Source organism: Chiloscyllium punctatum, chromosome 5 (genome assembly GCF_047496795.1).
Source record: "Chiloscyllium punctatum isolate Juve2018m chromosome 5, sChiPun1.3, whole genome shotgun sequence".
NCBI classification, from domain to species: Eukaryota; Metazoa; Chordata; class Chondrichthyes; order Orectolobiformes; family Hemiscylliidae; genus Chiloscyllium; species Chiloscyllium punctatum.
The window spans coordinates 109,857,824-109,875,184 of record NC_092743.1 but is presented as its reverse complement, the minus strand read 5'-3'; the positions used below and the strand labels follow the sequence as shown (position 1 = coordinate 109,875,184).

Genomic DNA, 17,361 nt, shown 5'->3' with positions numbered 1-17,361 from the left:
GGTTCAATTCCCACCTCAGGCAACTGTCTGTGTGGAGTTTGCAAATTCTCCCTGTATCTGCATGGGTTTCCTCCTGGTGCTCCGGTTTCCTCCCACAGTCCAAGGATGTGCAGGTCAGGTGAATTGGCCGTGCTAAATTGACCATAGTGTTAGGTGCATTAGTCAGGGGTAAACATAGGAGAATAGGTCTGGGTGGGTTGCTCTTCGGAGGGTCGGTGTGGACTTGATGGGCCAAAGGGCCTGTTTCCACACTGTAGGGAATCTAATCTAATCTAAAAATAAAATTTAATCAAAGATATGCTGAAATGAGGTAGACCAAATTGGAAGAGATTTGTGTAGCATGTAAATGTCAATACAGAGCAGTTCATCTGTTCTGTGCTATTTATTCTGTGTTGTAATTTATTGGAAGTCCCAGGGAGGATGCATCGGAAATTTACAAGACTGCAACCAATGATGGAGGACTCAGAAAGAAGATGAGGATTTTTTTTTACATTGTAATATTGTGATATTACATTCAATGCCTGAAAGATAATGGAAGCTGATTAAATTTGAATATATGTTCAAAAGAAAAAACATGTTGCTTAATTAGAAAAGGACAAGGGAGTGGCTCTTTCAAAAAGCCTGTAGAGTATAATGAACTGAATACTTCCTTTGTGCAATATCATTCTATGATTCTTCATCAAGTCTAGTATCCATTGAAGAAGACAGATGGCAAGTTTTCTACTTGTCAAAAGAATAGGAAGAAGTATAGTGAGTTTAGTTTTAGTACTTGTTAATTTTTATCGCAATTATGCTATTATTTAGGAAGGATTAACAGTTATATTGTCATTTCATATAAATTGGGACTCTGTTTTTAGGTCTGTCTCCACGGGATCTGATTCTCCATTTCAGGCATAAGGTACAGTAGTTCAATAGCAACAATTTCTCCATTGATTTAGTTTGCTTTTGTTTTACTCTTGAAACTGTTTTAATCTTGACATAATGGAAAATGTAACAGTAGCTAGATGTTTAAATGTATGAATTATAAATGGCATTAATTCTGAATTTTTTTTGTGTTCCAAAATGTAGGTTCCTACTTTTGGACAATTTATATGAACTGTTAACAATTACTTTTAAGACATTCTGATGTAGTATTCTAAATATAAGACAATTCCCAGTCTCTGACTTTTCTGCACACAATCTCCACGTTCTTACTTGCGATATTGACTTCAGCCTGTCAGTTTGGGAATATATACTTTAATTCTTAAATCCCAACTCCTATACTCTCCTACCTTGGTACAACCCTTATTAATCTTATGTCCCAGCACTTTCCACCTCCTTATTCTAAGCTTCCACGTGGTCTCTTGTTTCAACTCAATGTTTGCACCAGTTATAGCTTTCAAGGACTTTGAGTTTAAAAATCTTAAGCTTAAGTCTAATTCTTTCCACATTACTGCCTCAGAAAATTTCTCAAAGCCTACCATTTCTATTCTGCTTTCAACTGCCTTACCTAATTATCGCTTTTCTCTCTCTCTTAGTATATTTATAAATATACATATGTGTGTGTGTCTCTCTCTCTCTCTCTCTCTCTCAATGTTAAAGTACACAATGATGCTAAAGATAATGAGATTTGACCATAATTAGTTCTTCAGTCAGGCAAAAAATATTCTACATCAGATGTCTCGCTAATAAAAGTCAAGCATACGTTTCAATATTGAAAATTGCTAATTGATCAGAATTAATTTGCAGAAGAGAGTCTGGACATTATCTGTAGCCTTTTATTTTCCCTAAACTTGTCATGAAGAGCAAATTTGTACATTCATGATTTTTGAAATATTAATTGTTCCAAAAGGACTAATCTTCTAAATCCACCCTTTTTCACTGTTGTCTGGCTGACTGAGGTTACCCATCTCTGGTGACACTTCTGCCTATTTATTATTAGCGAGTAGATTTTCTTTCACTCCTACATTGTTACCATTGGAGCCCCACAGTGATGTCTAACAAACAGTTTTAGATGAGCTAAAGTTTTCTTCAATTAAACATTTAGAGGCTTGGATGAAGGAACCAAACATATTGGTAGTTAAATTTGCTGATGGCACAAAGATGGTTTGGAAAATAACTTATCAAGAGAACATAAAGAGTCAAGAAAAAAATTTAGATAGGTTAAGTGAGCACCCCGGTCACTGGAATAAGAAAATTTCAGTACAGGTTGTACCTCCCTAACTTAGCACCCTCTGGTCTGGCAACCTCTGTGTTCTGGCACCTACAAAAGATAATGTCTGTATACATAACGCAAGTGAAACTCATGAAAGCAAAACCAAAATATGTTAAGCAAATCAAGCTGCCTGATTTACATAAGAAAACAAACAAAGAAGACTGGTCACCAGCTTTCGACAAGTGCCTGTGTAAATGCGCTACCATAAATCGAAGGTCACCCATCAGTTCGCACAGGGAAATGCCTTTATATAAGTCAGTACCATTAGGATAATAGAAGAAGAATGGAAGTACAGAAGGGAATGGTTTAAAAACTCCCTTGATCGCTGACTCTGACAGGTGACCTCACATGATTCAGCAAATTCTCTGGTCTGGTAAAGGCCCGGTCCCAAGGGTGCAGGATTATGAAGCTACAACCTACTGGAGACACACTGCAGAACTGAATGACACAGAGGAACCTGGATGTGCAGGTGCATGAATGATAAAAGATTGAAATGCGGGTGCAAATGAGGTGAATAGGAAGGAAAATGTAATGTTGCTGTTTACCACAAGAGGAATTAAGTGTGAAATTAAGGAAGTGTTGCTGCAGCTGAACTGGTTCTTAGTCTACATCCAGAGTACTGTGTACAGTTTTGGTCTCCTAACTTAAGAAAGAATGTAATTGCGTTCATAGCAGTTCAGAGAAAATTCATCTGATGATTTCTGGGATGAAAATATTGTCTTATGAGAGAAATTTGATCAGGATGAACCTCTGCAAGTAGGAAGTCCTAGTAAGTCCAGTAATGTAGGTAGATCTCTAACAGTCAGAAAAGGGAAGTTATAATGGGGCAACAAAGAAATGGCGTAGCAATTAAATGTGTATTTGGTTCTGTCTTCACAAAGGAGGACATAAATGATGTCCCAAAAACTTTGAGGAACACAGGATCCTGTGAAAGGGAGGTATTGAAGGAAATCAGTATTAATAAGGAAACGGTGTTGGAGAAATTGATGAGGTTAAATCTCCAAGGACCGATGATCTACATCCAAGAGTATTTAAGGAAGTGGCCTTAGAAATTGTGGATGTAGTCAGTTTTCTTTCAAGAATCTGGAACAGCTCTTCCAGATAGAGGTTTGCCATTGTTACCCCATTATTTAAGTTAAGTAAGTAGAGAGAAAACAGGGAATATAGATTGTTCAATCTGTCTTCAATAGTGGAGAAAAAACTAGAATCCATTATAGAGATTTAATAGCAGAGCACTTTGAAAACAGTGTCAGAATTGGACTGAGTCAGCATGGATTTATGAATGAGATATAATGCTTGACAAATCTACTGGAATTTTTTAAGGTTGTAACTGGTAGAGTTGATAAGGGGTAGCCTGTAGATGTGGTTACTTGGACTCTCAGAAGGCTTTCAATAAGAGCTTAGCATGTAAATTTAAAGCGCACATGTTTGAGGTAGTGTACTGATATGGATTGATAGTTGGTTGATGAAAATTGTTAATTTCTATTTTACAGACAGTAATTCTCTTCAAATTAATTCTTTTGGAGAAAAAAGTAAGTAATCCTGATGACAGCTAATTAGCTGATAGTCAGAAATTTTGCTTGATTGTTTTTATTACTCGTGTTAAAGTGTTAGTATATTTACTTTCTGCTGCAAAGCAGTTCACACACTGCAATAATAAAGCAAATGTGTGTCTATCAGTATACAGGTTTGGGATGATTGTGCCATACGTTGTATATCATATAATGTCATACTACATATCATCAGTAAAGCAATGAGTGTTTCCAAAAATAAGTGTTGCTGGTGTCAGTAGTGTTATCATCACCGTCAACATTTTTCAGTCACCAGAAACTGAAGTGTTCCAGTAACAAATATGCTGTGGCTAGCAGAAGAGGTTCAAGGCTGGCTTTGCTGGAGAGAGGCTCATGATTTGACATATGAAAACTTCTGTATCCCCGCAAAGTATAAGTCAGGACTGAATAGGATCCAACAGCTCTCTAAGAGCTTAGCATCATCAAGGATAAATCAGCCTGTTTGAATGGTACCCATGTGTCCACCTTCTACTCCCTCCACCACTGTCAGCAGTGGCTTCAGTTTGCACTACCTAGAAGGATTCTCTGTAACAAATCACCAAGCCACCCTTCTGTCACATTTCAGCCTCTTTTGTCCAGAAGGAAAAGGGCAATAGGTACCATTATTTCCAATTCTCCAAGTTCCAATTAAGACATAAGTTTGACTTGGACATGAATCAACATTACTTGATTGTGGGTTAAAATCCTGGAACTCCCTACCTGACAATATTGTGGGAACACATTCCCCATACAAACATACATATTAGGTGCAGGAGCAAGCCATTTGGCTCCTCAAGTTTACTGTGGTATTTGATAAGGTTGTGGCCTCAACTCCTTTCCTGACAAACTATCTCTGCAAGAAGTGATGTTATAACGCAATTGATGAAACCAACATTGCTTGATGTTTGGTGAGTCAATTTATGAAAATAGTGCATAAATCTCAAACCAGAATTCCAAAATTTCAACAAGGTTTGAATCTTGAAATAAAGGTGTGCAGTGCATGAATACAATAAAATAATTGTTAAACTGTAAAAGAGCAGTCAGATGAGATTTGCATCCATCACGCCATCAAGACAAAATAAGAAAGCTGGGTTTTTGTTTGAATAAACTATTCTCTGAATATATTTATACTAGATCCACTGTGCTTTCATTAGCTGCGTAGTAATTTATCAAATCCATAAATGTTCAGAACTGAATGTTCTAGATGTTAGAAATCTGAATTAAAAACACAAAATGCTGGAAATACTCAGCAGGATGGGCAGTATCTGTGGAGAGAAAACCCACGAATGTTTCAAATCAATGAATTTCATCAGAATTCAAGTTGCTAAGCTGAAATATTAACTGTTCTCTCCATAGCTTCTGTCTGAGCTGCTGAGTATTTCTAGCATTTTCTGTTTTTATTTAGTTGACGTTCAAAATCTTGCACTACCGGATATTATGAGTTACAGCTTTGAATAAAATTAACGACACACAAGGAGTTAATTGACTTTATGTCAGCAGTCCATATATTTGACTTTGTTGCTGCACTCAGCACTTTCACACATTTGTTGGAGGTGAGAGTTACTGGTTTTCAACTTGTAATATCTGCTTGAAAGTTTAAAGAATTCCTACACTTGGATTGTTAATAAGTTTTGAAAAAGTATAACTTGTATCATGTGAATGATAATAAAATGAGAACTATCTTTACAGGTTCTGTTTTATTTGTCACCAGTAAATCGTCTGGTTGGAACCCTGATGACTGTTCTGTCACTTTTTCCAGGTAGGCGCATACACATTTGCACCATCACAAGTGAACTCAGAACCTTACAAAACACATTGCAGTCAATGTAGTACTTTTGAAATGAAGTAAAAGTAGAGAAACATGACAAATACTTTGCACATTACAATATCCCAAAAATAGTGATTAGATATGACCAGGTCATCTAGTTTTAGTAATGTTAGTTGAGGAACTAGGAGGACTTCTCAATTCTTCTTCAGAGATCCACTGAGAGCGCAGTTGGAACCTTGATTTAACATTCCATGCAAAAGATGGCACCTATGACATTGTAGCATGCCTTGAGTGCTGAACTGAAGTGTCAATCTGAATTACATGCTCAAGTCTCTGGAGAGCAGATCATGATTTTTTTGATTCCATGACTTGAGTGTTGCCATTGAGCCAAGGTTAATTTTTGTGGTGAAGTTAAGTTACCAAGCTTTACCAGTATATTTAGTTTCTCTATGCAAAACCTTATTCTCTGCAATTTGGGTTCATTTGCAAATTTTGATTTTGGTTCCTAATTCTGGATAATGGTTTAGCCTTTCAGTTGGATTCTATTCAACTAATAATCTGTATTTTTATGATTGTTGTAGGAATGGTAGATCACGGTCTAGCAGATTCATCGCAATACAGACCACGAAAAAGCACATCAGAAGAAGTTGCACTCCAAGAACACGGTTTGAATGCTGAAGATTATGTTTCCATTTCTGTGTCAGACATTTCAAACCCTGCTTCAGAATTCAGTGTAGAGGCAAAATATCCAGGAGGAGATCATCATGAGAAGATAATGGAAAAGGTGGTAACCTTTTCAGATATACAGAGGTCGGAATATACAGATAGTAAACAACAGCGGCAGTTGCGACCGCCACAGCACATTTCATCCAACTCATCAGAGAGTGACTGGGAAACTTTGGATCCAAGCATTCTTGATGCTGATAATGGGGTAAAGGAAGATGTGTTGGATGAAAAGGATAATTCTGACAAAAAAGAAGCATTTACATCAGATTCCTCAGTTTCCCCAACCTTGCCAATCACAGTGCAACCACAGGCTAACACAGGCCGAACAGTGATCGTCCCAGGGCTAATTTCTGGACTGGAGGAAGATCAATATGGAATGCCCTTAGCTATTTTCACGAAGGTAATTTCTAAAAATATTGCATTTTAACTTTGATTGGAATTCAAGAAGATGTCTGCAAGTTGTCATTTTTGAATGAAGTACTGTATAGACTTAAATACTAAAATGGGCTTATTCTGAATATTTTTCTAAACCTAGAGGCCAAAAGTGCAATTTAATTAACCTCAATTAAATATTTATCTAAATGCAAGATGAGATCTCTTCATAAGTGTAACAATCTAGCAGTGTTTTGCTAAAATATGGTAAAACTGCACCTTAGCTTGTTCGTCAAAAATTTTGTAACAAAATACTTGTATAATTGTACTTCATTGAACATTTTGGTAAACAAGCTGATATTTGTATTTCTCTATTTCCTAATACAATTTTAAGTGATTGTATTTTGTCTTTCATGAACATAAGCTTCCTTTTAGGTGATCATGTTTGAGTTTGTTTTGAGGGTAGAGTGTTAGCGGCAAGACCAGCATTTATTGTCGACCTTTGATTTCCCTTGAGAAGTTGATGGGTTGCCTTTTCAAATCACTGTAATATGTGTGGTTAAAGATCTCTAATGTTCCTGTTAGATAGGAATTTTGACCAAGTGATGATGTTGGAATGTGTGTCTGCGTGCGTGCTTGCTTGTATGTGCACACATGTGTGTCAGCTGGTGGACGTCGCTGCTGCCAGGACACCCTGACAAGCCATGGCAGTGCATTATGTACATTGAAAGCATACTGCGTACTTGTCTGATGGTGCAGGGAGTACATATTTAAGATTGTGCATTTCTCTGAATGTTTGTTAAACTGAGATCTGTATGGTCTGACTCCAAAATATGAAAGATCCCATGGCAACATTTCAAGAACAATAGATTTTTTTAAGTTCTCCTGTGTGCCTTGATCAATGTTACATCACAACCAGCATGATTAAACCATTATAGTAATTCTGATGGAAGGTTATCTACTATTATACACTCTACATCTCTTTCCACGGTAGCTGCCTGACCTAAGAATTTCTGACATTTCTTTTTTATTTTAGATTTCCAGCATCTGTGGGCCTATCATGGTTATTTTGAATAACTGTTGCTATTTGTGTGAGCATATTGTATGTGATTTGATGCTCCCACACCCAACATTGCAACAGTAACTAATTTTCAAATGAGCTGTTTTGATTGTAAAGAACTTAAATGGACCATAGAAATACAAGTTCTTTGCTTAAAAATAGTTAAGAATTTCACCCTGATGGTTCAAAACTCAACATTATTCTGATGAGAGAAAATTTTAAATAGCATTCATTGTGTTATTCAGGGTGGGGAATAAAGAAGATATGCTGCCTTCATGGTTTTGTGGTGGACTTATAACCTAGAGACTGCTTGGAGACAAAGACATCTCTTCATTGTGTAAACCCTCAGAATTGTATAGCACTATATTGTGCAAAGTGGAATACTGACACATTTATCAACTCAAGATTGGGCGTCCATGAGGCACCATGTGTTGTAATTAGCTCCAGAATTGTACTCTAAACACAATCTGCAAACTCATGGTATGGCATTTCTTCCACTGTACTATTGTCATCAAGCTAGACGATTAACCCAAGTTCAATCAAGAGTGCAGGAGGGTACGACAGGAGTAGAATCAGACAAACCTATAAATGTGTCAATCTGGTGAAGCTACAGAACAAGACTACTTGCATGCCAAACAGCATAAGTAACAAGTGATAGACAGGACCAAATGATTCCACAACCAATGATCTAAGCTCAGTGGGTATGCAACATCTAGTCATGAATGGTGGTGACCAACTTAACTATTCACTAGAGAATATCCCCAGTTTCAATGACAGAGGAGGCCTGCCAAGGGAATAATCCATCTCAACTTCTCCAGATGTCCCCAGTATCTCAAAAGCCAGTCTTCAGCCAATTCACTTTGTTCTATATGATGTCAAGAAACAATTATACATGCTGGATACTGCAAAGATGGTGGGTCCTGACAACAGACTAGCAAAATGCTCAGAACTTGCCAAACACTGGCCAAGCTTTTAGAGTGCAGGTACAACATCGGCATCTGCTTGAAAATGTGGAAAATTGCCCAGGTATGTTAGAATCCCTACAATTAGAATTCTGTATACAAAAATCAGAATAAGCCAAACATATCTAGTTACACCTCTTTTGGCTACTCTTGATCAGCAGTAGAGTGATGGATGGTGTCAACATCATGCTATCATGTGTTATCATGCTATTTAGCAATAGTCTGCTTACCTATGTTTATTTTGTGTTCCACAAAGGCCATTCAGCTCCTGACTTCGCTACAGCCTTTGTTCAAATATGGATAAAAGAGCTAAATTCCAACTGTGAAGTGAGTGACTGCACTTGACCAAATGAGGCATCAAGCTGCCCTAGCAAAGCTAGATTCAATGGGACTTGGGAAAACTCTCCATACTTAGCATGGAGGAAAATGGTTGTGATAGTTGGAGGTCTTAGCTCGAAGGTGATCTCTGCAGAGGTTCCTCAGGGTAGTGTCCTAGGCCTAAACCACATCAGCTGTTTCATCGATGATCATCCCTCCATCATAAGGTCAGAAGTGGGGATGTTCACTGATGAATGTGCAATGCAATATGATTGCATTCCTCAATACTGAAGCAGTCCAAATCCATGTGTAATAAGACCTTGACAATATCCAGGCTTGGGTTGACAAGCACTAAGTAACATTCATGCCATAAGTGCCATGCAATGACCATTTTCAACATCACCTCTTGATATTGAATGGCGTTATCATCACTGAATCCTCCCCAAATATCAACATCCTGGGAGTTACCATTGACCACAAATTGAACTGGTCCAGCCATATAAAACCTTGGCTCCAAGAGCAGGCCAGAGGCTAAGAATCCTGTAGAGAGTAACTTACTTATTGATGCCCCAAAGCCTGTCCACCATCTATAAGGCAAAAGTCCGAAGTGTGAGAGCAGCTCCAACAACACTCAAGGAGCTGAAACATAGAAAATAGGAAAAAGTAGTCTATTCAGCCATTTGAGCTTGTTCCACCATTCATTATGATCATGACTGATCATCCAACTTAGAAACCTGTTTCTGTTTCTCCCCCTTATACTTTCATCTCTTTCGCACCAACTTCTATAACCAACTCATTCTTGACATCATGAATTATTTTGGCCATCACTGCTTTCTGTGGAAGCAAAGTCCACAGGCTCATCACTCTGTGGGTGAAGAAATTTGTCCTCATTTCAGTCCTAAATGGTTACCCTGTTTCATTAGACAGTGACACCTGGTTCTGGACTCACCTATCATCAGGAACATTCTTCCTGCACATACCCTGCCGAGCGCTTTTAGTATTTTATATGTTTATATGAGATCCTTCTTCAGTCTTCTGAATTCCAGCAAATTTATCTTCCTGCCATCCCAGTAATCAGTATGGTATACCTTTACTGCACTCTGGAGCAAGAACTGTATTCCAGCTGTGGTCTTACCAACATTCTGTATAATTGTAGTAAGACATCCTTGCTCCTATACATAATCCTGTCACTATGAAGGGCAGCATACCGTTTCCCTCGATTACCTGCTGCACCTGGATACTTACCTTCACTCACTGTTTAACAAGGGCACCCAGGTATTATTGCATATTCCCCTCTCTCTATTTGTAGCCATTCAGAGAATCTGCCTTCCTGTTTTTGCTCCCAAAGTGGATAACCTCACATTTATACACATTATACTGTGTCTGCCATACATGTTCCCACATGCTTGTGGGAAGCTTGTCCAAATCACACTGAAGCATCTCTGAATCCTCCTCACAGCTTACTATTATCCAGGCACCAAGTCCACAAACATTCACTCATGCCTCCACGAATGCTCAGTAGCAGCAGTGTGTACCATCTACAAGATACAATGCAGAAATTTACCAAGGTTCCTTAAACAGCACCTTCCAACCCATGACTACTGGGCAGCTGATATATGGGAAAACTACCACTTGCAAGTTCACTCCAAACCACTCACCATCCGGACTTGGAAATATGAAGCTATTTCCTCAGTGTTTCTGGTTCATAACCTTGCAAGTCCCTCCCTAATACCATTTGGTGCACATAAACCAAATAGAATGTAGTGATTCAAGAAGACAGATCACCACTACCTTCTCAATGGGCAATAAATACTGGCCACCCAGCAGCACCTACATTCCCTGAACAAAGTTTTAAAAAGGCTTTGTGGAAGAGATTGGCAGGTTGGGTTCAGCTTTGATAACAAACCTTTTATCTTGAGTTATGCTGTTTTTACATGCTTGGCTATAGTTGATTTCATTTCGTTCAGAACCAGAGTCTCATTCAACACTATAATTAACTACGATCATCTCAAGTAAAGGATATAAAATAACACTGCCTTTGTGTTTCCAATCTGTTAAGGGTAGCCATCTTCATACTTTTAGATTCAAAATTCTCTTGTCAATATTTACACTTAAACTTTTTCCTTAATGGTACTCTTTTCAATCTCCATACAGTCAGTGGAGAGGCAGCACAGACATACTCTCCTACCTTTAGAAGCTTAAAAACAGGAACACTTTGTGCTCTTATAAAGTTTGCATAAGTGGAAACTAAGGGTTCTTTTGATTCAGGGGGAAGTTCTGTAATCTGCAACTAGTTGCAGACCATAAAGATATAATGATGGGGAATCTGTCCAGCTGCACTTTCTTCATTCAGTGGTTTATTTCCTTCATAATAGACAAATTGAAGTTGAATTGATTGGATACAACTTTGTAACTGCATATGTATAACGTCGAAATTAGGAGCAGAAGAAGGCCATTTGGATTCTCAAGCATGTTTCCAGTTTAATAAAATCTTGGTTGATCTGATTTTGTCTCGATTCTACTTTTCTCTCTGACCCTCCTTTACCTCTTAATTCCCTTAATGGTCGAACATCTCTGTATCAGATTCACTCTTTCTTATGTTAGAGTCCTTTTATTTACTTTCCTTTTATTTACTTGCTATTGTTATTCTAATTTCTAAAGAATATTCAATGACTGACATGATTTATGTTTTCTTACAGGGTTATCTTTGTTTACCATACATGGCTTTGCAGCAGCATCATCTTCTGTCTGATGTCACTGTCCGTGGGTTTGTTGCTGGGGCAACAAATATCCTTTTTCGCCAGCAGAAGCACTTGAGTGATGCAGTTATTGATGTAAGTGCAGAATTCTGGAATGTAATTTGGTTTGTGGCTTTAAATGCAGCAAATTGACTTTCTGGCTAACAGCACAATAATGAACCATTACCTTAATAGTAGAACAGTTCAGTAAAAGTCTGGAGTGAATATAGTAAACGTTGATAGGCCAGTGGCCGTCTGTAAATTGGAAGATCCTTCAGGTTTAGATAAAATCAATCATATGTTTTCATGTGGTTCTGCCTTTATATTGGTTAATCCAGCACCTAATACCTACTTGCTCTTCGTTATCCACTGATTCGCTTCCTGTGGATCCATGTACTTGTGAAGTCGGCTTCAGGACCTTTTTTCAATTCCCACTGACACGCCAGTTTTGATCACATGATCCTTTGTGGTGCAAAGGAATGATTTCCCATTTTGTTTTTGTTGCCTGCAGGATGTCTGAGCCCTTGTCCCCCACAGGTAGAGGATTTGCAAATACTACTTTATGGCTTGATAAAATCCAAGTGATGAAATGCTACTCTAGTCAGCTTATTAGTTTCACTGGTCAATGATCAGCAATTTCAATTAAGTTCTAGCTTTTAAGTATTTAAAATTAAAGAACTTATTCACAGATTGATCCTTGTTCCTGGTACAGTAAATGGTTAGTTTCAATCCAGTGCCAAGATGCAGTGATAGATTTTTAATATTTTTGTCAATATGAAATATAGAGATTGAGAACTTTTTTTAAGGTCAGTTTGCATCAAGCATCCACGAATTGTAAATAAATATTCTTCCTCATTCATTCGCTCTTTACATCCATATACAATAGTGCCTCGACTTACGAACTTAATCAGTTCCAGGATCCGCTTCGTGAACCGAATCAATTTTTCCCATTGTTTGGATAGCGTAAGAATGCTTGGGCGGCTGTTCACAGCGCACGCGCCAAAGACGAACTGAATGAGATCACACGGGGCCCGAGAGCTTTTGCGTTCAACAAGCGCGTAGCAAAGCAGAACAATTAAACCATGTGGTCGCACACGGGCTTTTTGCGTTCGTACCTTCGTTCTTACCTTGAACTTCGTACGTACGTTGAAGCAAAATTTTATGTACAATCCTATTCATAAACCAATTTGTTCATGAACGGGGTCATTCGTATGTCGAGGTGCGATTGTATATGTTTTACTGCTATCTAGAAAAAAATGTATGGAAATGCTGTTACTTTGTGAAATGTGCAACCAGGTGAGAGGCTGTCAGTTTTCTTTTTCAAGGCCTTGTTAATAAGAATGTAAGAAATAGGAAGAAGAGACCATATATTCCTCTTTTCTACTCTGCCATTTAGTCTACTTGTGGCTGATCATCACTCCCCTTCTCCCTTGTCTGGGCCTTTTTGTTATGATAGGAAACACGTAATTATGTAGAACTTTCCAAGTCTTCAAAATGAATTGCTTTTGAAAATTAGTAACTTTTGTTAGGTAGGCAAGTGCATCAACTAATTTGCATATATAGCTAGGTCCCAAAAGTACTCCTGACATGGTCAACCAGTTAAAATAGATCTGTAAGTTGTCAGATAAAACTTCCATTGGAATATCAGAATAGAATTACCCTTGACTTAGGAGTACAGGTCTATAGTTCTTTGGAAGTGGAATCTTGGGTAGACAGGGTGGTGAAGAAGATGTTTGGCTTCATTGGTCAGTGCATTGAAAATAGGAGTTGGGATGTCATGTTATGACTGTACAGGACATTGGTGAGGTCAATTCTAGAATACTGCATTCAGTTATGGTCTCCTTGCTATAGGAAAGATATTCTTAATCTTGAAAGGGTTCAGAAAAGATATACAAGGACGTTGCCAGGTTTGGAGGTTTTGAGCTATAGGGACAGGCTAAATAGGCTGGGGCTATTTTCTCTGGAGCTTCAGAGCTGAGGACTGACCTTGTAGAGGATTATAAAATCATGAGAGGCACGGATAGCCAAGGTCTTTTCCCCACGATAGAAGAATCCAAAAATAAGAGACAAAAGGTTTAAGGTGAGAGGGGAAAGACCTAAAAGGGACCTGAGGGGCAACTTTTTCACGCAGAGGGTTGTGCTTGTATGGAATGAGCTGCCAGAGGAGGTGGTGGTGGTGGATACAACTACAATATTAAAAAGGTGACTAGATGGGTGCATGAATAGGAAGGGTTTAGAGGGATATGGGCCATATCCTAGCAAATGAGACTAGGTCCGTTTAGGATATCTGGTCAGCATGGAGAGTTGGACTGAAGGGACTGTTTCCATGCTGTACAACTCTGTGACTCAATGCAGTTTTCAACAGTCCTTGGATGTTTGCATTGACCTGAGAATGACTTTGTGGGCCATGAGACCCTATGCCTGTTTTTCACAATTTCCTTTTCATGAGTCTATCCATGTCCTCTTTCGTTAATCTCACATCAGTGACTTGTATATGTCCTTTTATTTTCTCAGTCCCACCTCTGCCTAAATGTGCTCCCAACCGTGTGAGGATGTCCTCATTAAAGTTTCAGTTGTATTCCTGAAAATCATGACTGTAAGAGATGACTCTAAGCAAATCAGATTATTCCGCAAACACTAATGTAAAAGTTATAGTTAGGTTCTTTAGGGCCTTTCTCATCAGAAAAAAAATTAAAGCATTATGTCCTACAAATTAGTGCATTTTATTTCCCAAATTCCTCCACTGGTAAATGAAATAACTTTCTAATAAAGTAGATTTTGAAATGTGGTACCTTTTTTCTCACTTCCACTTGCTGCTAATCATGTTCATTAACAATCCTCTTCTCCATAACTTCTGGTTGCCACCAGTCCCACTGTGTGACCATCCTGGTTGCTGCATGGACTTACAACTTGCGGTCTCTCCTGCTTTCCAATCCATCCTCCCACTGCTGATCCTTTGACTTGCTGCCTCTGCCATTCCCTAATTCACTACCTTGCTGTTGATCTTTCAATCTTTAGCTTCTGCCACTCCCTTACTGGTCCTCTCACTCACAGTTCCCTTTCCTGATCCTACATTCTCGTTCAAGGATTAGATCCAGGTTCTGTTCAGAGTTGAGCTCCAGGATTCTGAAAGTGAGAACTCTGATAGTGCATGAGTGCCCACACTGCCACTGTTGAAGTTTTGTAGATGCTTTAGCTCTCTGCTTCCCTCTCCTGAAACTGTAAGTGAGGGATTCAGAGAGGATCGGTGAGAAGCAGGAGGAACAGCCTCAACTTAAATCTTCAGTTCAGTCACTTTATAAAAAGAACTCTGTGGCACATTTAACTTGAAAATCAAAAGGAGAAAGCTGATTAGCTCAAAACTATTGGATTTTCAAAATGTGAGTCTAGAAATTAATAGCTACAGGGGAGTTAGGGTGCAACAGCCATGATTACAGTGAGGACTGGTGGCAGACAGAGGCATAGAGGAAACAAACTAATTTCTAGATTCATGTACTATTGTATTCATTTTTAATGAAATGATTATGATACCCCAGTTCAGGACTTCTGTATCATTGGGATCCACACTTTTACAATCTTTGAGTTCCACATTTAAATTAGATAATAACAAGAGTTCGGGAGTATCGGGAGTGGGAGAAGCCAGTCGGAAATACTATCATTCAGGTCACATGGCCCTATTTCAGACCAATCAGAAATAACTTTAAACAAAAATCTGTGATGCTTAATGAGAATACAGGTCTGATTAACAGACTGCCATTAACGTAAAAAAAGGGAATTAGGGCAACAGTATACATGGACCTATTGTATATCTGTTGAAACAATCAACTGGGAAACATTATCAAGCATCCTTTGCCACTTTGGCTGCACCACGAAATTTATCACCATTCTTTGCCTGCTCCATGGCGACATGGCAGTCATGGTAGTGATAAATGGTTTCACCATCGATCCATTCCCTGTTTGGATCTGTGTCAAGCCAGGCTGCATCATTTCCCCAACAGCGTTCTTGATCTACCTTGCTGCAATCCTTTGCCTCACCATCAGAGTGGAACTAACCTACAGAACCAGCTGCAATTATTCAGCCTCCAACGTCTTTGAACCAAAACCAAAGTCGACCCCACCAGTGTCATTGGTTGCAATATGTGCGTGACACATGTATATGTTCAGTCTCGGAGGACAAACTCCAGACTATTATTAGCACCTGTACTGAGGCATATGAGAGCATGGGTCTCACTGTGAACATCTGAAACAAAGATCCTCCACCAAACTGTCCTGGCTTTGCCTGATCATCAAGGTCCACAGGGAGATCTTAGAGAATGTTGGCCTTGGGCTGCCTGAGATAAAAGGCATTCAAGGACAACAACATCAGATCTGACACCAAGTTCATGGTATACAGAGCTGTGATGATTCCCACCCTCCTATATGACTGAGATATGGACTGCCTGTGCAAGATTTTGTGGATCCGCAGGGAAGAAAGATGCGCCAATGCCAGCATCCTGGACTAGGCCAATGTCCCCAACATCGAGGCACTGACCACCATTAACCGGCTGTGAAGGGCTGGGCATGTTCGCATGACCGACACAAGACTCCCCAAACAGGCACTCTACTCGCAGTTCTGAAATGGCAGGCAAGCCCCAGATGGGAGAGAAGTGCTTCAGGGATACACATAAAGCCTCACTGGTGAAGATCAGCATTCCCATTGACAGCTGGGAATCACTGGCCCACGACTGTTGAGGAAGAACACCCACGAAGACATCAAGCTTCTTTAGACTTAGTGTCGAAAATGTACGGAAGCCAGGTGGAAACAGTGTGAGGAGAGCGCTGACACACCAATGCCCCTGCATCCCTTCCCAAGACCATCACCTGCCCCAGGCGTAACAGAGTCTGCGGAAACCGCATCCATGTGTACATCCATCTACGGACTTAGCTGAGAGTGGAAGAAAGTCGTCCTTATCTGTGAGAACATTTAATCAAACATTTCAAACATTTAATCATCTGTCTACATGTATCTCTTATCAGTGTTTCCATGGCTTCTCATTTCTGGATCTTTCTCTCCCCCAGTCTGTGTTCTGGCATTATTTATAAATTACTCAGTTGTGTTATCACCCAGTTCCAGTTATGGCTTCTTACCTGTTAACTGACATGTTTATGGTTCTAGTATATTCTACTAGATTTTTATCAGTTGCAGTTTGTTTGCTTTTTGCTTTAATAATTTTAAGGTGCCTTTGAGAGTTGATGTCATTTACCAAGACATGAGAGTAGAACATATTTTTTTCATGAATGAAGCCTTTTCATCCTTTATTGCTTGCTGCACTTTTTACCCACTTTTAATCTTGATGCCCACCTCAATTCCCATTTTAATTGTAACCTGGCACTGTGGCAGTCCAACTGCAGAGTCCCCAGGATCATACACTGAAGCTAACGATCTGAATCAATATCTACAGGAATATATATGGGCAATTCTATGTTAGATAGGAAAAACCAACTGAAAAACGTATTAAGTTTTAGAGTGCCATATGTAAGCCTCACAGTAGCTATTAATATTTTTAACAAATAAGCTTAATGAAAATCTAAGTTTTAAAATATTGACAAGGATAATATTGGTTGCAACAAATGCTTTGCAAACATGATGGCAAGCAAACATTACCTTCAATCATTCTTTAAAAGAATATTTCA

General features: G+C 38.9%; 1 protein-coding gene across 1 annotated transcript in view; it reads left to right on the top strand.

Annotated features, from left to right (window-relative positions):
- Window positions 1-17,361, top strand: part of avl9 (AVL9 homolog (S. cerevisiase)) — a 92,096-nt gene that overhangs the window by 33,763 nt on the left and 40,972 nt on the right. The window contains exons 7-11 of the mRNA XM_072571031.1: window positions 858-898; window positions 3,688-3,726; window positions 5,434-5,503; window positions 6,094-6,638; window positions 11,650-11,784. Coding sequence (XP_072427132.1) covers window positions 858-898; window positions 3,688-3,726; window positions 5,434-5,503; window positions 6,094-6,638; window positions 11,650-11,784 — 830 coding nt within the window. The remainder of the gene's footprint in view (window positions 1-857; window positions 899-3,687; window positions 3,727-5,433; window positions 5,504-6,093; window positions 6,639-11,649; window positions 11,785-17,361) is intronic.